This window comes from Pipistrellus hanaki (assembly GCF_964339955.1).
Source record: "Pipistrellus hanaki genome assembly, chromosome: 6".
NCBI lineage: Eukaryota > Metazoa > Chordata > Mammalia > Chiroptera > Vespertilionidae > Pipistrellus > Pipistrellus hanaki.
The window spans coordinates 31,109,022-31,132,582 of record NC_140508.1 but is presented as its reverse complement, the minus strand read 5'-3'; the positions used below and the strand labels follow the sequence as shown (position 1 = coordinate 31,132,582).

At 41.4% G+C, this 23,561-nt stretch overlaps 1 protein-coding gene across 2 annotated transcripts in view; it reads left to right on the top strand.

Moving 5' to 3' along the window:
* ATRN (attractin) overlaps positions 1–23,561 on the top strand; it is a 113,626-nt gene that overhangs the window by 54,062 nt on the left and 36,003 nt on the right. For both annotated transcript variants that reach the window (XM_084887674.1, XM_084887673.1), the window contains exons 12-21: positions 1,894–2,114; positions 4,521–4,642; positions 6,557–6,695; positions 8,262–8,452; positions 10,308–10,527; positions 11,601–11,786; positions 12,565–12,798; positions 14,548–14,685; positions 19,639–19,732; positions 21,450–21,502. In XM_084887674.1, coding sequence (XP_084743800.1) covers positions 1,894–2,114; positions 4,521–4,642; positions 6,557–6,695; positions 8,262–8,452; positions 10,308–10,527; positions 11,601–11,786; positions 12,565–12,798; positions 14,548–14,685; positions 19,639–19,732; positions 21,450–21,502 — 1,598 coding nt within the window. The remainder of the gene's footprint in view (positions 1–1,893; positions 2,115–4,520; positions 4,643–6,556; positions 6,696–8,261; positions 8,453–10,307; positions 10,528–11,600; positions 11,787–12,564; positions 12,799–14,547; positions 14,686–19,638; positions 19,733–21,449; positions 21,503–23,561) is intronic.

Here is a 23,561-nt window from a genome sequence, read left to right as displayed (position 1 = left end):
TCTCTCTCCCTCTTCCTTCCTCTCTGAAATAAATAAAAATATTTAAAAATCCTACATAATAAAGAGGTAATATGCAGATTGACCCTCACACCTTTGCACAAGATGGTCATTCCCATGTAGTCAAAGATGGCCAGCAGGGGAGGCCAGTTGGGGGTAATTGAGCCAGCAGGGGAAAGCAGTTGGGGCAATCGGGCCAGAAGGGGAGCAGTTAGGCATTGATTAGGCTGGCAGGGGAGTGGTTAGGGGGTGATCAGGCTTGCAGGCAGGTGAGTGGTTGGGAGTCAGCAGTCCCAGATTGTGAGTGGGATCTTAGATTGGAGAGGGTGCAAGCTGGACTGAGGAAACAATCCCCCCTCCCCATGCATGAATTTTGTGCACTGGGCCTCTAGTAAAAAGATAATAAGAGATAAATAGAGTTCAAAGAGATAAATTGAGCTGCTTTAGCCTATGGGGGTTTCCTCATCCAGTTGAAGCAGCTGAGAGGTATAGCTGAGCTTTCTACTGACTCTTAGAGGCTGAGGAGCAGAAACCAGAAATTTCTTTATACATGTCAACTAGATATTTCTGAAAAAAATGTCTAAATGAATAGGATGGTTTGGATTTTGTTCTTTTTAGAAACAGAGACTATGAATGATTCTATTAGATTTTTTTTTTACCCTTAGTCTAAGAACAAATTAAAATCATTATTACATGTTAATATGTAAGAGGTAATAGACCCAATTTTAATATTAATGCTAGAAATTTAATATAGTCTTAAAATATCAAAAAATGTTTTAGGTAAAATGCAGATAAATCATGTACTTATAGATTGTTGTTTTTTTTTAATGTTAAAACTTTTTATTATGGAAATTTTAAACCCTAACCCATTCCTGATTATTTTGAAGCTCCCTGGCATAAAATGCCATCAGAATATAGTTGGTTATCATTTTTGTGGCATAATTATATTCTATAACATCACCACAAACACTGAATTTGAGAATATTGAGTTTTTACACCCAGAGAAATTCAGGGTTAGGTTATTGCAAGTCTCTTACATTTTCATCAACTAATCAATTTATAATTTTGTTTTGTGTGTGTTTTTGTTTAATGACACACCTTATTTATGTATATATTGTTGATTCATTAACATTGAGCTCATAGTCAACAGCACTATGACTCATGCTTAAATGACTCATCTAATGCATGTACGTATTTTCTCCATAAGCCACATCCTGGACAACACTTCAACACTATTGCTTTGGGGCCATTTAAAACAGCAGAATCACCAACATAAAGCACAAACATGCAAAAAACACATGACAGCTCTAGCTGGTTTGGCTCAGTGAATAGAGTGTCGCCTGCGGACTAAAGGGTCCCAGGTTCAATTCCGGCCAAGGGCACATGCCTGGGTTGCAGGCTCGATCCTCCTTAGTAAGGGGTGTGTAGAAGGGAGCCAATCGATGATTCTCATTATTGATGTTTTGGTCTCTCTATCCCTTTCCCTTCCTCTCTGAAATCTATATATATGGCTAGTATACAAAGTGTCCCTTTGGGAGTTCGACTGGGAGTTCAGTTGCTGGCTATGATATGTGCTGACCACCTGGGGGTGACATGGAACATGGTGGGCAACCAGTGGCAGCAACGGGCGCTGAGGGAACGAGGGAAAGAGGAGGTGGGGAGGCAGGGAAGCTGATTGGCCCTGATCACCAGCCAGGCCTAGGGACCCTACCCAGGGTAGTTGAGTGAGAAAGATGAGAGGGAAAGGTATAAGAATATCTTTTGAGATCCTGAAAAAATAATTTCTTACAGAACTATCAATATATAAGGTTTGTCTGAAGATTGAAATAGTATATCATGACTTTGTTTACTTAAGGTTTTAGTAAACTACTCTCCCTTTTTTGTTTTTCCTTTTAGCACCATGTATGTGTTTGGCGGCTTCAATAGTCTCCTCCTCAGTGACATCCTGGTATTTACCTCGGAACGGTGTGAAGCACACCAGAGTGAAGCTGCTTGTCTAGCAGCAGGACCTGGCATCCGGTGTGTGTGGGACACAGGGTCATCTCAGTGTATTTCCTGGGAGTTAGCAACAGAAGCACAAGAAGAAAAGTTAAAATCAGAATGTTTTTCCAAAAGAAGTATGTTTTTTTTTCTTCTTTAAATTAATTTGAGTTCTCATTTTATCTGAATCATGAAGGCATTTAGCATATGTACACTTTTTAGATTTCATGTTATTATCCAAAAATATTCAATAATAACTTATGCAAAGGCTTTATGAATAATTGGTTTGTAAACATCTTTACAATGGTTAGGAGGATGCCATGTGGCTCCTACAACCTATCTGCAAATCATAGAGACAAAAACCTCCTTGGCTTTGCATAGACTCTGTATACCAATTCCAGAACCTGGCTGAAATTGGTTTGTGTTGATGGAAATGTTCTATATTTGCACTGTCTCAATATGATGGCTACTAGTGACATGTGCTTATCAAGTACTTTGGAATGAGACTGATATGACCGAAGAACTGAAATTTTAATTTTAATTAATGTAAATTAAAAATTACATGTGACCGTAGCCATTTTGGCTCAGGGGATAGAGCATCGGCCCATAGAGTGAAGGGAGGTTCAATTCTGGTCAAGGAGGCATGTACTTGCAGGCTCGATCCCCAGCCCTGGTCAGGGTATGTGTGGAAGGCAACCAATCGATGTGTCTCTCTCACATCTATATCTCCCCCTCCCTTCCACTCTTTCTAAAAACCAATGAAAAAATATCCTCGGGTGAGATTAATAAAAAAAAGAACTACATGTGGGTAGTGACTACCATATTGTGTTATGCAGTTCTAATGTTAAGGATGAGAAGAAGAGGGCCAACCCAGTAAAAGCTATTACTCTCATAGATAGAGATAAAGTTGCTGTCTTTGCAAAGTACTATTGTTTTCTAACTTCTCAAGTTGGGCACAGTAGTGACAGCATGACAGACAGTTGCTGATGATGAGTAGTGATCCCTGCTTCTAGAACAACCTCTTATGCTTTCCAAACTTTTTTCATTTTGCCTACTTTTTACCCTTGTGCTCTGACACAATCCAAAGTAATATGTGAGAAAGTCTATTAAGAGTAAGGAAAATGTCTCTGCAGAATATTTGTTCACTTCAATTAATTTAAAGTATGTTGATTGAATTTCTTAACCATTAGGGTTGGTATAGAGTTACCATGAGAGTTATGGCAGCTTTCAAAGCTGAACATAAGCCGAAACCAGTTTGGCTCAACGGATAGAGTGTCGGCCTACGTACTGAAAGGTCCCAGGTTCGATTCCAGTCAAGGGCCTGTACGTTGGTTGCGGGCACATCCTCAGTAGGGGGTGTGCAAGAGGCAGCTGATCGATGATTCTCTCGCATCGATGTTTCTGGCTCTCTAGCCCTTTCTCTTCCTCTCTGTAAAAAATCAATAAAATATATTAAAAAAAAAAAAAAGCTGAACATAAATCTGTAGTAAGAATACCCAGGCAACCTTCCAGGTTCACTGTGGGCTGGTGAGTGCTGGAGAAATGAGATTATCAGAATCTGGTAGGGTTAGTCCCTGTCTCCTAAAAGGGATAAAATCAGTGATATAGTTATTTTTTAACCACATTTTTAAAGTTCAAACTAAAGGTGAAAGCTTATAGGAAATAATATTCACTTACCTTAGGTGGTTCAGTATGACCTCATTTTATGTTAACTCATCTCAAATGTTGCCTTTCTGGTTCACTCTGCTTTCTGTTTGGACTCAGTCTTCGGGGTGATGACCAGGGCAGGAAGAACAACCTAAGGAGCAGGATGCTGGAGTCTTTGTGAGGGTGGGCCCTACCTATAATACTCTTATCCACGGATTCCACCATGTGCTATGTCCATGAGTGATTCAACACATAAGGCAATATGGTTGTGCAGCTTCTTTTTTGTTGCTGAGCTTGATCTATCTAGGGTCAGTAAGCGATGCAACAAGTCTTCAGTAGCCTAGAAGTTTTCAAAATTACACTCTTGGACTTACATGTATGTGTAGAAAATGCAGCTCAGCCAAATGCCTCCTTTGGGGTTCTGTGGTGCTGTCTACTTGCTGTGCCCAGATTAGCCTTGTGTTTATAGCTGGGAGGAATGGTTTGGTCTTCTATTTTACTTTGTTTGGCTCCAGGAAAGCTCTTTCTATTGTGTTCATTCTATTGTTAGTTGATTTTTTTCTTGGGAAGAAAAATATTTAAAGAATCATAGCTACTTCCATTTCATCTCATTGTTAAAGTAAATTAGCCTCTCTTTGTTTTTCATTTTCTGTGTACTTTTGTTGGGGGGAGTGGGTACAAAATAGTGTTTTTTTCAGATTATTTATTTATTTCTAAATCTATTTTAACCTGACAGGTAAATTTTCCTACCAGTTGCACTCATCATTTTACTTCCTGACACTTCTTACATTTTTTTTTGGCCTTAGTCTCAGATTGTGCTCAACAGAAGCTGTAATGGCCTGTGACTTTTCTAAGGAAGAGCTGTCACAGTTGATGATTTTTTCTTCTCTTCATAGCTTTTGCCCATGACAGATGTGACCAGCACACGGATTGTTATAGCTGCACAGCCAACACCAATGACTGCCACTGGTGCAACGAATATTGTGTCCCTAAGAACCACAGCTGCGCGGAAGGCCAGGTCAGGGGCTGTCTCTTAAAGATTTCAGAGGATGGAAAAGTCCAGAGTGGGGTTATGTTTAGATTACTGTGTGAATGTTATAAAAACTGACCTGGAGTTATTTTTAAAACCTTCACTGTAGACTTGGATTTTTATTATTGCTCAAGTTTTCTTTTAGGAAGAGATGCCCAGTGCATTCTAATTCCAAAGGTCCTTGTCACAGGATTGACCTGTGGTGTTTTAGAAGAAGGAAGACTGGTGTTTTGAGTATGCCCCACTCCCTAGCCATGGTTAAGTACTAGAGCTGGTGTGAGGCTTGGTGAATTCTGCCTATGCAAGGTTTTGGAAGCAAGTTATATTTGAGACTAAAAGGCATGTAGTAGCCACATTGAATTGTGAAAATAATATCCTACCTAATAAAAGAGTAATATGTAAATTAACCATCAACACACAACACCCACAAGCCATGCCCACCAGCCAATCAGAGTGAGTATGCAGGGTAGGAGAATCCAAGATGGTGGCATAGGTAACACCTAACTGCAGTCTCACACAACAATTTCAATAAAATACAACTAAAATACAAAAGAGTGAGTATGCAAATAAACCCAACCAAGATGGCTACAGCCACAGAGAGCAGGAGGGAGGCTTTGGTTTCCCTGGCAACAGAGGAAGCCAAGCTTTCCTCCTGCCCTTGCTGGCCTAGGCCTGCACTCAAAGCTACAAAGTTTCAATTGTAGAAGGTAAATAAATTCCAGATACCAGAGCCTCCGCTTGAGTCGCCAGGGGATGTGGCTGGCCTGCAAACCACCACAGGTCCCTCACCCAGGCTGCCCAATGCCCCAAGGGAACCCTCACCCTGATCCGGGACACCCTTCAGGGCAAACCAGCTGGCCCCTACCCGTGCACCAGGCCTCTAACCTATCTAATAAAAGAGTAATATGCAGATTGATCATCGCTCCAATACACAATAGCTGCCCCCATGTGGACACACAGTAGGGGAGGGCAGTTGGGAGGGACCAGGCCTGCAAGGGAGGGCAGTTGGGAGGGACCAGGCCTTCAAGGAAGGGCAGTTAGAGGCAATCAACCCTGCAGGGGAGGGCAGTTAGAGGTGACCAGGCCGGCAGAGGAGGGAAGTTGAGGGCAAACAGGCTGGCAGGGGAGCAGTTAGACATCAATCAGGCTGGCATGATAGTGGTTAGGGGTGATCACGCTGGCAGGCCGAAGTGGTTAGGGGCAATCAGGAAGGCAGGCAGGCGAGCAGTTGGGAGCCAGCAGTCCTGGATCGGGCCTAAATGGGCAGTCGGACATCCCTCGAGGGGTCTCAGATTGGAGAGGGTGCAGGCTGGGCTGAGGGACACTGTCACCCCCTCTCCCCCCAACCCCATGCATGAATTTCGTGCACCAGGCTTCCCTCACAGCCCTGGCTTTGACCACAAGGTCATCCAGAAGAGTCTAGTCTAAGTAGCATATTATGCTTTTATTATTATAGTTGTTATATTTTGGTTTAGCATAATTAAAGTTTAATATTTGTAATTTTTTATGTAGGTTAGAAGGCAACAAAGATGATGACTCAACTTTTACAGCCTTTGACAATTTATAAGACATTCTTTGATAGTCTGTAAAACAGTAGACTATAAATTTAGCCTGTTTGGAAGGTATTTGAAAAGCATTAAATTCAACATTCCAATTTTAAACATGAGCAGGTTGAAGCATGAAGCATGTTTAAGAGTGAATGACTTCCTTGCTGGGTAAAGGCATGACCTTCAGTAGAACCTTTCCCTAAAGTGTTTTCACTGTGGTGCAGCTTCCTATGAATCTTATTTATATATCCATTTGCCGTTTGCTTCTTTAATTCGATTTTTAGTATCCAGTTTGTCCTTACCATGAGTTCTTTCTATGGATATAAGAAGAAAGCTTTTGTCCACTGTGTTCTAGATCTCCGTTTCCAAGTATGAGAACTGCCCCAAGGATAACCCCATGTACTACTGTAACAAGAAGACCAGCTGTAGGAGCTGTGCCCTGGACCAGAACTGCCAGTGGGAGCCCCGCAATCAGGAGTGCATCGCCCTGCCCGGTAAGCCGTAGAGGGGCATCTGGATGTGTGTGTATGTGTATGGGAGAGTCCAAAGACTTGTCTAAACCCAGCAGGGGCGGGGGATAAGCTCATTTTATCCATTTCTTCCCTCTTACCAATATTGTGGTTATAAGACAAAAATACATTTTTTTTTCTTAAGTATGCTCCTACTGTCTTTTGAAACAAAGTGAAACATCATCTGCTGCTCTGGAGAATCAAATGATTCTGTATCATGGAGCCCACTCCATTGTTTTCACCCTGCCTCTTCTGTGCAAACCCAGGAATATAATGCAGCAGTCTCATCAGCCATTCTGCTGGGCACCTAATGAAGAGTACTTATTTCTTATTGACCACTGGGATTAGATGGCCTGCACCTTCTGACAGGAAGGAGAGGAGAGATGCCTGTGTCCACAGCATCTCCTGGGGTGATCTCCAGCCCTGAATACCTTAATTTATGGCACTTCTGAGGTTTGGGGTGATGAGTTAGGGGGTCCGGGGCCAACCAGCCATAACTAAAACTGTATGATATATTTGCTTAACCAAGATATCCAGGAAGGGGGACTTCTGTGGCTCCATGCAACAGCTGAGGCATGTTAAGGGAAATTGGGCTCCACCAGGCTCCTTGTGAATGTCCTTTGGAAGTAGTTGATTCAGCTTGTATGAGTGGTCTTCTTCTTTGTCTCATTGCATCTCAAACTTAAATGCATAGCTGAGGACCTGGGGATCTTTCCATAAGTCAGATTCTGACACAGATCTAGGGTGGGGCTCAGAATCTACATTTGAACAAGCTGTGACATTGATGCCACACTCGAGGAGCAAGTGTTTATCTGCTCTTAAATGATCCCTGCCCCATGATACTGTACCTTTCATTGATCTGACTGGTAATGAGCATTATTGATGGTGTCTCCAGAGTACTTTGATTCTGGTGAAGTTGCTTTGCTCATTGTCTTCCAAGAAGTATTCTCAACTTCTGTGCAGTTCTTTGAGTGGGTTTAGGGCAGTCACAGTAGCAGATTACAGGCTTGCCTTGTTTTCTACAGCTCTGTCACTTTGGGGTTCCCCTCCCAAAAAAAAAGGATCTTTTCACTTTACTTTTGGGATAATTTTGCACTTGATTTTATACTTGATGTGAAAACAATGCAGCTTTTAAAAAATAGACTTGTCCATTCACCAACTCATTTCTCTTCTTGCAGTTTTTAATTCCAGCCTTCCAATATCCATATTTATTTTTCTGCTCTTAAATTTTAGTTTGATTCTTAATTGTTTTTAAAAAGGCTATCTATAAAATCAACACTGAAACCAAACAAATGTTTTTTTCTAAGACATAGGAGGGTTGGCCTCATTTTTGAGATCTAGGAAATATGACTAATTTTTTAAAGCATTTAAAACTCTCATATTCTGTACTTGGTCCTTAGTAATGTGTCTAATACTCTCACTATATCCTAAGGAAGTACCTAGAATGCAAATCACCAAAACATTTAGTTTTTTGTTAATTCACATGGGTAATGTAGTAGTTTTATGTGATTTCTAATTTTTTTTTTCCTTTCTCTCCATCCTTTACAAAAGAAAATATCTGTGGCAGTGGCTGGCATTTGGTTGTAAACATGTGTTTGAAAATTACTACGGCCAAGGAGACTTATGACACAGCTAAATTGTCCTGTAGGAACCACAATGCCCTGTTGGCTTCTCTTACAACCCAGAAGAAGATAGACTTTGTCATTAAGCAGCTGCGAATAATGCAATCATCGCAGAGCATGGTGAGTTAAAATCCTCAGAACTACATCTGTTATCTACTGAGGGCATGAACACAGCTCACTTGGAGAAGTGCTGTGTAACACTGGAACTTGCACTGTCAGATTATCTTCTTTTAATACCTTCTTTCTTACTTTAACATTTTAAACACTTTAGTAGTTTGAGGGGTGAGCTGCCGGCTGGGTGGAAGGGAATTGCTATAGTGGTGTCTTATGAGGAATCAAGGCCAAATTCTGAGAGGCCTTGTCTGCAATGCTAATTACTTTGAGTTTTATCAGGAAAGCAAAGGGAAGTTATTGAAGAACTTTTAAAAAGCATTAACTTTATTTGTTTTATTTCCTTAAAAAATAATACACATTTCAAAGGAAATTTAGAAAATAGTAACATTAAAAATAGAATAAATATTTCTCATTACAACTAAAAATAACTACTTTGGGGTATGTCTATTTCTTGTAGGTCTTTCAATAGGCATGCATATTTTTTCCTCAAAAATGGAAATACATCATACATTTTATTTATTTATTTTTTATATTTTATTGATTTTTTTTTTTTTACAGAGGAAGAGAAGAGGGATAGAGAGTTAGAAACATCGATGAGAGAGAATCATCGATCAGCTGCCTCTTGCACACCCCCCTACTGGGGATGTGCCCACAACCAAGGTACATGCCCTCGACCGGAATCGAACCTGGGAACCTTTCAGACCGCAGGCCAATGCTCTATCCACTGAGCCAAACCGGTTTTGGCTACATTTTATTTATTTATTTATTTATTATTTTTAAATATATTTTATTGATTTTTCACAGAGAGGAAGAGAGAGGGCTAGAAAGTTAGAAACATCGATGAGAGAGAATCACCGATCAGCTGCCTCTTGCACACTTCCTACTGGGGATGCGCCCGCAACCAAGGTACATGCCCTTGACCGGAATCGAACCCGGGACCTTTCAGTCCCCAGGCCTACGTTCTATCCACTGAGCCAAACCGGTCCCGGCTACATTTTATTTTTTAACTGGCAAAATTAGGACTATCTTTCATTTCTGGGCTAACCTTTGTACTTTTATTTTAGAAGAATTTGTTAATGCAACAGGAAGGAAATTTCAGTGGAACACCAGACAGAGACTCTCTCAGGGGTTTACTATCCCATTATTCCCTATAAAATTCAATGCCGCCAAAACCGGTTTGGCTCAGTGGTAGAGCGTCGGTCTGTGGACTGAAGGGTCCCGGGTTCGATTCCCGTCAAGGGCATGTACATTGGTTGTGGCACATCCCTGGAGGAGGGTGTGCAGGAGGTAGCTGGTCGACATATCTAGCTCTCTATCCCTCTCTCCTCCTCTCTGTAAAAAAATCAATAAAATATATTTTTTAAAAAAAAATTCAATGCCAATCCTTACCCCCCAGCTGAAGATGGGAATCTCCAGTCATCTGAGCTTTTTAGTGCCCCAAAACAGGTTTACTTAATGATTCTGAGGATAGACACATAACCAGTATTTCAGGAATATTGGCAAGATTATTTCATGTATGGATAGATATTTAAACCAAGTGTGGGGGTGGCTATCTCTTCATAGCATATTATATGATGTAGAAATTTTGGACCTTTATTATTGTTTTGCCACTAATCTCTGTGAAATTTTTTATATATTCTCTGAGCTATATTTTTGTCCTTTGTAAAAATACCATATTGAAGGGCCAAGCATGATATATAACATAAAAATGATGGTCTGTCCTTATCTGTAATGGCTGAGTCAGTGGATAGGGAAATTTTCCTGTATCTTTGGGATATTTGTAACTTAATGGTTTTTATTTAGAAGCCTGTTTTGGTCAAAATATTGTTTATATTCATATCTGTGTTTCTTTTGCCTACAGACGAAGCTGACCTTGACCCCATGGGTTGGCCTTCGGAAGATCAATGTGTCCTACTGGTGCTGGGAAGATATGTCCCCATTCACAAATAGTTCGATACAGTGGATGCCATTTGAGCCCAGTGATGCTGGATTCTGTGGAATCTTATCAGAACCCAGTACTCGGGGCCTGAAGGCTGCAACCTGCATCAACCCACTCAATGGTAGTGTCTGTGAAAAGCATGGTAAGTATATGGGAATTATGCATTACTGGAAGTTCATTGAAAGAGAAACCATAGCAGGCATAGTATTGATATATGTAAAATATTCATGAGAAACAGATTGAGTATTGATTTTTAACAATATGAAGCAGAGTATAACCCAGAATTTTAAAAGCAGAAGGAAATTGTCTCTGGTTCAGAATAGTATGACCCATAAACTTAAAAAAAATAACTAATACTACTCAGAGAACCTAATGTTCTAATTAACAATGAGATTGATTGGTTTGTTGAACTCAAAAAAATTGAGACTTGCTCTAAAAGGTTAATTTCTTGTGTTGGCAGAGAAATACTGTGGAAGAAAGAACCAAAAATACAAATAAAAGCAAAGGCAAGATCAGAACTGACGTAGGGGACAAAAGGGACAGTGGACAGAAAGATGTGTCAGTAGGGAGAAAAAAGATGAGCGCACTTCTGTGACAGAAAACAGAAGCAAACCTGATGTGCTAAAGCTGTACTTGAGAAGTGAAGGAACAAACACTTTGAGTAGCTTCATGGGTTGAACCTCTCTTCTGGGCTACATTAAGGCTTAAAGGCAGGCATAGGAGCAGTACCTACAGCACACAGATAAGCCCAAGACAAGTGTTCTCCTCCTGCAGAGAGTTCACAAATAATAGGTGGAATTTTCTGGGCACTTTTGGGAGGCTGGACTCCATGGATATCACGTCTCATTTTAGGAAGGGACCATAATATGAGGAACAAGAAGTATAGAAGAGAATTTATAGCACTGTAGGAGTCACCTTAAAATATTACTTCTAAACTTCCTGTAGGAGAGCTTTGTAGCCATTTTGGATCCTGAGTGCTTTGTATTTAATGAATGCTGTGGTCCTTCCTCCCTAAAATATACAAAGATGTGATTTTGCATATTCAGATGGGTTGTAAAAGCCCTGAAGTTTATCCTAGGTCCCATATATTTTGAGGAGCTTTAGAACCCCTACTTGAATGGAAAGATTAGCTTGTTCACAACCCATACTGAAAAGACTTTGACCTTAGCCAACATGGTGGGAGTTCTAAGTGCCTCTCTTGTGTTTACTTCCCAGCGAACCACAGCACCAAGCAGTGCCGCATGCCGTGTGCTTTGAGGACGGCGTGTGGAGAGTGCACCAGTGGCAGCTCCGAGTGCATGTGGTGCAGCAACATGAAGCAGTGTGTGGACTCCAATGCCTATGTGGCCTCCTTCCCTTATGGCCAGTGTATGGAGTGGTATACCATGAGCAGCTGTCCCCGTAAGTGAAAAGTGAGCTCTAGGCACTAATGAGTGCGATGTGTACGGGTGACAACTCTTGCAATAAGGCGGTGCTGTCAGCCTCTGGACATTTGAGGGACAAAACTGGACCTGACCTTCAGCTCAGATCTGTTGATAGACTGTTTGATGATAATCTTCATATAGAATGAAGCACAATGATACAAGTAAATAAATGTAGGATAGGTCACAGAGTACAGAAATAATTGCTCAACTTCAGTATCATATTTCTCCATCCTGTATGACCTCCACATCATTTTTAAAATACTATATTTTTATTGATTTCAGAGAGGATGGGAGAAAGAGGTAGAAACGTCACTGATGAGAGAGAATCATTGATTGGCTGCCTCCTGCACACCTCACACTGGGGGTCAAGCCCATAACCTGGGCATGTACACCGACTGGGAACCAAGCCATGACCACCTGGTTCAAAGGTCAATTCTCAACCACTGAGCCATGCTGGCCATGCTGGTCTCCACATCTTAATCTTCTAACTCATAAAGTAAGTGCTTTTCAGTAGGTGACCTCTCAGGTCCCTTTTGGCTCCATCATTTTGAGATTGAGAGAGGGGAGGAGTCCCTAATACATGTAGAACAAGATATTGGGTTCTTCAAATTTATTATGCCATTTAAACAGTCACAATAGAATAGGAATTTTGACTCAACAGAAACTGAATAATATGTTAAAGAAAAAGGTGATTTAAATACAATGAATTCAGATCTGTAGGAGATAGTGAATTGCAACTTGTGTTTCCTTAACAGCTGAAAATTGTTCAGGCTACTGTACCTGTAGTCATTGCTTGGAGCAACCAGGCTGCGGCTGGTGTACTGATCCCAGCAATACTGGCAAAGGGAAATGCATAGAGGGCTCCTATAAAGGACCAGTGAAGATGGCTTCTCAGGCCCCTATAGGAAATTTCTACCCACAGCCCCTTCTCAATTCCAGCATGTGTCTGGAGGACAGCAGATACAACTGGTCTTTTATTCATTGTCCAGGTAAGATGTCTTGTGTATTCAAAATCAAGTGTTTCACTACCTATATGCAAAGAATAAAAACTTGAAAGCTACATTACTTATATGGATTTCCTTTAAGAAAAAAAATAACATCATTTTTGGAAAAGTAATTGTACATGACAGATATTTTTATTTTCAGTTAATGAAAATAATAAAATTTCAAGTGAGTTGTTTTGCTAACATTCATTACAAAAGTAATGAAATAAATTCATTATAAAAAACTAAATATTATAGATGTAGATAAAATAAAAACAAATTCCTCTTCTCATCTACAGTTCATCAGAGAAGTAAAAACTTTTAACAGTTTGATACAGATATCTCTAGATATACCAGTGTATATTTTTTAAATTAAAAAATACTGCCAGGCCAGTGTTTCTAAGTGGTTAGCACACTGGCCTTCACACCCAATGGTCACAGGTTCGATTTCTGGTCAAGGGTGTGTGCCTGGGTTACAGGCTCGGTCCCTGGCCCTGGTTAGGGTATGTGTAGGATACAACCAATCCATGTGTCTCTCACATTTATATTTCTCTCTCTCCCTTTTTCCCCTTCCCCTTTTCTTTCTCTCTTCCCCTCCCTCCTTTCCTTCCCCTCTCTAAAAATCAATGAAAGAAATGTCCTAGGGTAAGGTTTAAAAATTAAAAAATGCTATGTATATGATGTAGTTCTACAGTTTGCTTTTTACTTAAAAATACATCTTGGCAGTTGTTAGGAGAAAAATAAAAAAACCCAGAGAAAACCATTTTATTATTATTATTATTTTTTTTAAATCAATCTTTATTGTTCATATTATTACAAAGGTTCCTCATTTCTTCCCCCCTCCCCCAGGTTCCCACCCTACCCTCCGCCCCCTCCCCATCCCCCATTGTCCTCATCCATAGGTGCAGTTTATGTTCAGTCTCTTCCTCCCTTTCCCCGATAGTAAATCCCTTTTCAGATAGTAAATCAGTTACTTAGCATTTTCTCATATCAATAATACCTCCACATGCCCAATGATACATTTCACACAAAAGACATTTCTAAATAGGTCAACCAGCCTCATCCAGGCCCCACCCAAGGCACTCACAGATCAACACCCCAGCGTTATACTAACTCAACACATCCAGATCTAAGCCTTCATCACTTGATTCAGCAGACCCTCAAGTTCCCACAAAAGTTTCCAGCCATGTCTGAGAGGCAGCCGTGGGGCAGGGGCAGGCAAGGAGCGAGCTGTCCCGGGCCTGGCTGCTCTGGGCCTGGCCTCTGTTGCTCTGGTTCGTTCCACAACCAGCTGCTCCGGGTCTGGTCACTGCCGCTCCCGACCTAGTTGCTCTGGACTTGGCTGCTGCTGCTCCGGGCCTGGCCGCACCCTACCCGGCTGCTCTGGGCCCGGTTGCTCCGGTCCCGGCCGCTCCGGGCCTGGCCGCTCCCAGCCTGGCAGCTGCTGCTCCGGGCCTGGCCAACCATTTTATTATTGAATATAAGCTTTAAGCAGACTGTGATATACATATTGCTTTTATAGTGAATAGCAACAAAAATTATTTTTACTGCCTTTGGACTTTCTTCTTACTGTGATATATTTGTGAATCTCACACACTAGCTCTTTTTTTTATCTTATTTTTCAAACTACTTTTTAGTGAGCCAGTTTCATTGATTTTGTGTTTAGAGGCAATAAGGATCTTAGTTACAAATAATCTTGTGGAACTTACTCCATCAGTTGTATAATGGGACCAAAAAAAATTATTTTTCTTTCAGCTTGCCAGTGCAATGGCCACAGCAAATGCATTAATCAGAGTATCTGTGAGAAGTGTGAGAACCTGACCACGGGCAAGCATTGCGAGACCTGCATATCTGGCTTCTATGGTGATCCCACCAATGGGGGGAAATGTCAGTGTAAGTCAAATCCATTCATCAGGATTACTGACTGCAACCCAGATGTAACACAATGCTTCTCTTTGATTTGAATATCTAAAAGGGGAGACTACTTGGTTTTGGATACTGTACTATTATTTCTTAAATCATACAAGAAAGAGGCTTAAAGTGGAGAAAGCACTAACTTCACCTGTTATATGTTCCCTCCTGGACTGGTGCACCGGTTGAGTGTCAGATAAATGAGCACAGGCTGGGGTGGAGATGGGGGGTGGTCTCCTGACTATTAAGGGAGCCCAGACAAAAGGCTCAGCAAAAGCCTCTTATGGACCCTGGGTGGGGCGGGAGGGTGAAGTGGAAGGGCTGGGAGTGGGAAGTGGAAGGGCTGGGAGTGGGAAAGCACTAGGGTTGGAGAGTGGAGAAAGTATTTTCAAGGCGTTCCTCTCCTCCCCATGAGGAAGTTCCACAGAGGCCTGAAGATGACCTCTAGGTCATCAGATAAGGAGACCTTGGAATGAAGGCATCTGAAGTTGGAATGCAAATATGTGAAAGAGGTAGCCAACCAGGGGTTCCTGAGACTTTGGCTGCAACTCCCCTCAGAGACTTCCACCCAGGCTGGTGTGGGAGGGCTGCTTTCCCTGCAAGGCCTGTAGGGAAAGGCTATGGTTGGGAAAAAATGATGTAGGTTTTTAACCAGGAGCTGGATTCCTCAGTACTTCTAGTATATTTTAAATATTTAAACATTCCCACATTTCCTTATACATGTCAAATAGATTCCTGTAAACAACAGGACATTTTATTGTTAGAACATAAATTATATTTTTTATAAGTGACCAGTGATACCAACGAACTGATTTTTGGTTTGATCTAGTTTCCCTAAAAAGACCCTTCAGGTTCTAAGCAGGAAAATAAATAAGAAAAGAAAATCTCTGCTCATTTGGTTGTTAAAATTAGTAGTGCACACCAGGAAGACACCCCCTCCCCATGGCCTGGGCGGGATGCTCCCAAGCTCTTGTTTACTGCCGTCTGGACAAGAGCAATGAAAGTGTGTGAATATTTTTTAAAAAGTTTTCTTAGTAAATTAGTCTCCCCCTCTGCTTTCTCAAAAGCTTACAGAGCTAGTCGCTGGTGGGAATAGGCCAAATCTAATTCCGCCTCCAAGCTCCTTAGCATTGCTCTTGAGAGAAAGGTCTAATCCCAGAGCAGCCAGGAGAGAGCTGTGTCCTAGCAGTATATCCCTTAACCTTTCTGGGTTCAGTTTCCTCGTCTACAAATTTGGGGATGTTGGCATGAAAGCAGTCAGAGGAATGCATGACATATAGTCATCACTCAGGAGATGTGAACAATTATTATTACTCTTCTAATGTCATTTCCTACCACTCTTAAATAAAATTTATTGCTCAGATTTAAAAATATTCAGTAAAAATATTTTTCTACTTCTGTGAATGGACTTCATCCATTACTAGGGGTGTCGAACTCAATCAGAGAAGGGGCCAAAATCTAAAATCCAGCCTAAATCGCGGGCCGAATGGTTTACTGAACAGTCATAAACTGACAATGTCATAAACTGACAGCGGAGTGCAGTGATGACAGCGCGGTGCGGGCCACATTGCAAGGCCTGGCGGGCTGGATTTGGCCCGCGGGCCTTGTGTTTGACACATGTGCATTAGACAGTAATCAGAATACCCAAACTTATTGATAATTGTGTACAAGGCATTGTGCTGGCAGCCACCCGAGACATAGGGGCTTTTATTATCCCTGTGATCAAGAAACCTGCCCAACTTCTCACTGCGAGATGGCCATGCTGGGAACCACATTCAGGATATGTGACTTTAATTCCTGGGCCTGGTTGTGCTTCCAAGTGCCTGTACCTATAGCCAGGTCTGCTGGCTCTATGCCTTGTTGTCTTCATCCCCAGATCTTCATTAGCCCTCTAGAAAAATTACCTTCTGCTCTGTAGCAGTTGTGGGACCTGAGTACTATTGTCCATAATTTAGAGGTAACTTTATTTTTTAGAGTCTCAATCCACAATAGAAAGCATGATTTTAAAATACTGTGAGTGGCACTAAATCTTTTGTTTTCCTCTTATAATTGTACTAGAGGCCCAGTGCACGAAATTTGTGCATGGGTTGGGGGGTGGGGGTCCTCTCAGTCCAGCCTGCACCCTCTCCAATCCAGGACCCCCTTAGGGGATGTCCTCAGGGAATGTCCGACTGCCATTTTAGGTCCGATCCTAAACCGGCAGTCAGACATCCCTCTCATAATCTGGTACCGCTGGCTCCTAACTGCTCACCTGCCTGATCACCCTAACTGCCCCCACCCCCCAATGGCCTAGTCATCCCCAACTGCCCCCGCTGCTGGCCTGGTCACCTCACGCAGCTGGCTGTTCGGTTGTTTGGTTGCCCCTCACTGCCCCTCCTGCCAGCCTGGTTGCCCTACATAGCCTGCTGTTCACTCGTTTGGTCATCCCTCACTAACCCCCCTGCCAGCCTGGTTGCTCCACGCAGCCTGCTTGTTCAGTCATTTGGTCATCCCTCACTAACCCCCCTGCTGACCTGGTCACCCCACGCAGCCTGTTCGGTTGACCGTTCGGTTGCGATGGTCGCTTGGGCTTTTATATATATAGATAGTCCTTAAACTAAAGATAATAACCATGATTTATTGAATGTTTACTATATTTAATTCATGCATTATCTCATTTATTTTTCACAACAGCCCAAGATATAGGTACTATTGTTATACCAATAATATAGATGTGAAAACAGAGACTTAAAGGAGCTAAATAGAATGTCCAAAGTTACAAAGAAGCTAAGTGGACTGGACTGAATTCAAATCCAGGCAAACTGACTTCAGGCCTTTGCTTTTTTTTGTTAATATACTATACCCCCTTCTCCATACTCAACTGAGCCAGCAGTTGAACACTCATGTTTCTGAGTTTTCATCCATTCTCTTAACAGCTTTACTATTCTGTTTCACATGTTTCTTTGGGTGATTTTTTTTCTCTGCAAAATTTATTTTAATAGTGCATCTATCTACAGCCTAATGCCTTTAATTTTATTCATAGAAAAACATGGTATAAAGTGAAAGGAATTGGGGGGAAAAAAACCTCACTTATTTCAACTAGCACATAAAATTTATCATGTTTCATACTTATCCTATACTAGAGGCCTGATGCACAAAATTCATGCACGGGGGTAGTGGAAGGGTCTCTCAGCCCGGTCTGCACCCTCTCACAGTCTGGGACTCTTTGAGGGATGTCTGCCCAGGGAGAGTGGGCCTAAGTTGGCAGGTGAACATTCCTCTCGCAGTCCGGGACCCCTTGCTCCTTACTACCTGCTTGCTCGCTGCTCCTTAGTGCTTGCTCGCTGCTCCTTAGTGCTGCTCAGAGGTGGGAGAGGCTCCTGCCACTGCTGCTGCGCTAGCCAGCCATGAACCTGGTTTCTGGCTAAGTAGTGCTCCCCCTATGGGAGTGTTGAGTGTTTGCCCCCTGGTGGTCATTCTGCAGTAACAGCTGCTTAGGCTTTTATTATACAGACTAGAGGCCCAGTGCACAAAATTCATGCATTTGGGGGGTGTCCCTCAGCCTGGCCTGTGCCCTCTCATAGTCCAGGAGCCCTCAGGGGATATTTGATTGATGGCCTAGGGAGCGGACCTAAGCCATCAGTTGGACATCCTTAGAGCTGCCGCAGAGGCAGGAGAGGCTCCCGCCACCGCCTCTGTGCTTGCCAGCCGGCCCCCTGTGGGAGCGCACTGACCACCAGGGGGAAGCTCTTGTGTTGAGCGTCTGCCCCCTGGTGGTCAGTGTGCATTATAGCAACTGGTTGTTCTGCCATTCAGTCAATTTGCATATTATCATTTTATTATTTAGGATTTATTTATTATCCTAAATGATGAAATTGTAATATGCAAATTGTCCCCTTGGGAGTTCGACTGACCCGGAGTTTGACCACTTGCTATGATGTGCGCTACAGTGTGGAATGATGTAAGGCCCCTGCTGGCAGCTGGGGGAAGGAAGGCCTGGCCAGCTGCCGGAAGGCCCCAATCGACCCTGTTCACCAGCCAGGCCTAGGGACCCTACCCATGTGTGAATTTCTTGCACCAGGCCTTTAGTGTGCTGGATTAAAAAAAAGATAGAGAAGTGTTAATGACTAGAGGAGAGAAGTGACAGAAGTAGTAGTTGTTGTTTTTTAATATATTTTACTGATTTTTTACAGAGAGGAAGGGAGAGAGATAGTTAAAACTATCGATGAGAGAGAAATCTTGATCAGCTACCTCCTGCACACTCCCTACTGGGTATGTGCCCACAACCAACGTACATGCCATTGACCGGAATTGAACCTGGGACCCCTGAGTCCGGAGGCTGGCGTTCTATCCACTAAGCTAAACCAGTTAGGGCCAGAAGTTGTTTTCTATGGAGGCCAAGAAGAAGGCAAGGAAGGGTGGTAAATTCTGAATGGCCTCTGAAACCCCAACCTGCCATTAGAATCCCACTCTACTTCTGAGCCCAACTGGGGTTTGAAATGTGACCATTGTGGAGAAAGCACCTCAGCTGAGGCTGAGTGCAGCCTGACCAACCCTCCCCTCAGACTGTCATCACTCATAAGATCTCCATGGGGGCAGGGACTGTGTCTGTGTCCTCATACCCAGCAGCTGGCACACTAGACACTTCATTAAATGTTTATTGAATGAATAGAAGCATCAAAATAGTGAAAAGCACAGTCTATTAAAAAGGAAAAATTTGGGATTGCTTCAGATGACATTCTTTTCTCCTGTCCTTTGACTTTGGTTCCTTTAATGTTGCCTTTACATTATTTGAGATAAATCATTAGCTGAAAAAAAAGAATCTTACTCATTAAATGCTTTTATTTTAATCTTTCATATTAAATCCAATTGAGATTAATTTACTTGTTTTAGAAAAAGCCTCTGATACTAATCTTTTAAGCCAGTTGTGACCAACATTCCTTTTCTTCTTTCTAGTATGTAAGTGCAATGGTCATGCATCACTCTGCAATACCAACTCGGGCAAGTGCTTCTGCACCACCAAGGGCGTCAAGGGGGACGAGTGCCAGCTGTGAGTACCACCCTCCCCGAACCCCTGCCACAGGCCACGCCTGGGTTTAGTGATTGACCCAGGTCATCTGGGTCTATGCCTTGCTGCCATGGGCTCTAAGGGATCCCGAGTTGATTGATTTGGAATTTTGCACTTTCCACTTCAGACAGGTCTAACTTGGTCAACCTCCATACTGAGTAGGTCATCAGTTTAGCAACAATTCCTTGATAACTCTGACATTCCCTGGGTTGCTGACTTGGATTAGTTGTCTAACTTCAGCCAGTACTTAGTTTTTGTCATGTCAGGAGATTGAACCCTTTTCCAAAAGAGAGTTGGAAGAGCTGGTATTCCCAGACAGTATTTTATTTGGTATTTTGGTTGTCTGATAGTGGAGATGATCCTCTCTGGCCTTTAACACATCCCACCCTGTTCTAGCATTTTCCTTGGTGAAGTAGATGAGACATCTTCCAAGGGAGTGTCTAGGGTCCCCACCTATGAGGATGCAAGCAGATGTGGGGTTTCAGCCCTGGCTGTGCCTCCACTGAGTAGGGTCCTTTTGAGGTGAATCACTTAATTATGCTGAATCTCATTTTCTACCTTTTTCGGTAGTGGGACTAACAGTAATTGCTTTTAATGTCCTGGGATGTTGAAAGAAGAGAGATTGTTCTCCATATATTCCTGTCTTCCTGACCATAAAACCTCATAAAACACATGCTCCAGGTTTACTCATTCTCTCAAGAAGAGACTTAGAAATGTTTAGTATTATCAAAATACTGGGCTGATGCAAGCAGATGTGTCATTGGTAAGCAAAGTTATGTCACCAGGGATTGAGGTTTGATAGTGGTGTTCAGGAGGGAAATACTCTGTCTACATTTCCTAGTTTATATTAGTGCATATACGTTTATTGGTTTTATGTTGCCCTGAAACCAGTACGTGAAGAAAAGTATAATCAGAGATCAAATTTAATTTTTGAGTCCAGGTTTGTTTAAACAGAAAAATATAATAGAGCAAAATTAATCACTCTTGTCATCAGTTTTGATACACAGCAAAGAAATGGGGAATACTTTCTTTTTAAGAGATTTATGTATAAACAAATATAAAAGGACACATATCCCTGTATTATTTATCTGGGAAAAGTGCTTGACCCAAGCTTTCCCCTTCTTTTTTCATAGTTCATAGCTATTGTGCTTGCCTCAATAATTTTGCTGATGTTTATAGATAATGTCTATGAGGAAATTAATAATTTTTTTTACTAGAATTTATTTTTTTCTCTAGACTGGTGAATTGTGTCCCACGTTTAAAAAAAAAAAAGGTTATTTGTGTTTAGCCTTCTCTTAGTTGTATTTAAAGAACAGGATCAGTTTATCCAGGGAGAATAGGAAAGAGGTGAAAAATGAATGTATGAAAAATGTTTTAACTGCACTTTTAAAAGAATAGTTCATACAAAAGTAAAAATGTATTTTTCATGATTATAAGTGGTAGCTAGATATATTATATTTGGGTTTATCTCATGTGTTTGGCAAATGTTTCTCAGTTGGTGGTTGTATGAACTCCTGGGCAGTCAGCATTAAAAATAAATGCAAATTTTTGTTAGTTTACTTGATTTGAATAACAGTGAAGAATGTAATTATACTGACCAAAAAACAGTAGTTTATATTAAAGAGGTCTACTTGATTTTCAAATAAATTAGATTCTCTTTTAAATAGCAATAGAAATAATCTTTATTTTTCCCTCCTAGATGTGAAGTAGAAAATCGATACCAGGGAAACCCTCTCAAAGGAACATGTTATTGTAAGTGCTTTTATAATTCTTGTCTGTCTAGAAGCAAAGTAGTTCAGTAAAACCTCATTATTGTTTTTAACATTGTTTGAGAATGGTAAATGCTGTAGAAATAAAGCAAGGACCCATGGAAGTGTCTTCTTTTTTGATGTGCTTACATTCTATTAAGTTTAATATATATATGGGCACAATTTTAAAATACTTTAATTGTGGTTATAGTTTACGTTAGTTTGTCCATAGCAGATATCAGGGAAGAGTACAGAGATATATATCTCTGTGTGTGTTTTTTTGCTTATGTTCTCTTGAAACCTTGTTTCATTTGCCATTACCTGGTTGGGGTCACCATATTTCTTATTTTAGGATATAGGTAAAAAATAAATAAATATTAGCTTGGTTGTCGGGGCTCAGTGGTTGAACATTGACCTATAAACCAGAAGGTCATAGTTTGATTCCCAGTCAGGACACAAACCTTGGTTGTGGGCTTGATCCTCAGTGTGAGGCATGCAGGAGGCAGTCGATCAATGATTCTCTCTCATCATTGATGTTTCTGTCTCTTAAATCAATAAAAGTATTCTTTTTCAAATCTTAAAATATAGTTGAAGGTATCATTCTCTCTGAAATTGATTTGGGTTTACCACCTCTTTAGGAACTAAGATCCTATATAATAAAAGACTAAAATGCAAATTATTACCACGGGCCAGAGTTTGACTGACCGGAAGTTAGATGTGTGCTGACCACCAGGGGATAGCATGGAACATGGCAGGCATCGGTGACATGGCGCTGGCAGTGGGTGGCAGTGGAGGTGCTGCCAGCCCCAATGGGCCCCCCAAGAGCAGGGCCACAGTGGGGGGCAGGGATGGCAAGCGGGCAGTGCCAGGCCAAGGCAGGTGCGAGTGGGGGCCCGGATCACCCCACCAATCACCCCATAGATTAGCCCTGATCACCAGCCAGGCCTAGGGACCCTACCCATGCACGGATTTTGTGCACCAGGCCTCTAGTATAAAATAAAATATCTAATGATTAACTTATACTGAAAGATAAATCTAGCAAAGTGACCAGGTCATTATGGGTAAATACATTGTTTTCCAGTAGGAAAACCCACATAGTAGGCCAGATAATGGAACCAGAGGAAAATGAGTTAACGTTTAGCATGTACACTCTAATTATATATTTGCTTTCCTGGGTTGAATAGTATTCCCTCAAAATTCGTGTCCAATTGGAACCTATAACTGTAATATATATAGATATATTTTTCCCCTTAGGAGAAAAGAGAAAAACTTTATGACCTTGTGTAGGGAAAAGAGTTCTTAGATATGATTCCAAAAGCATCATTTATAAAATAAAAAGTTTTTTATTAGGACTTATCAAAATGTAAAACTTGTATTTAAAAAAATACCATTAAAAAATAAGCCCTAGCTGTTATGTCTCATGTAGGTTGGAGCATTGTCCCATACACAAAAAGGTGGCAGTACAATTCCCAGTCAGGGCACAAATCTGGATTACATCTGATAGGGGCACATATCACCACAGCCGATTGATGTTCTTTAAAAAAAATTTTTTTAAATAAGCCACAGATAGAAAATATTGCTCTCTCTCTCTCTCTCTCTCTCTCTCTCTCTCTCTCTCTCTCTCTATATATATATATATATATATATATATATATATATATATTTTTTTTTTTTAAGTTTTTTTCTAGAATATATTTTTATTGACTTTAGAGAGAAGGAGAGGGAGAAACATCAATTATGAGAGAGAATCACTGCTTGGCTGCCTCCTGCATGCCCCCCACTGGGGATCAAGCCTGGAACCCGGGCATGTGCCCTCACCCAGAATTGAACCATGACCTCCTGGTTCATAGGTCAATACTCAACCATTGAGCCACTTTGGCTGGGTGCAAAGCATATATTTGATAAAGGTCTTATATCCAGAATATATGAAGAACTCTTACAATTGAATAAGGAGGCAATTCTAGTTAAAAACAGACAAAGATTTGAATAGACATTTAATGAAAGAATATATATAAACTAGAGGCCCAATGCACAAAATTCATGCAAGGGGCATGGCCCTCGCA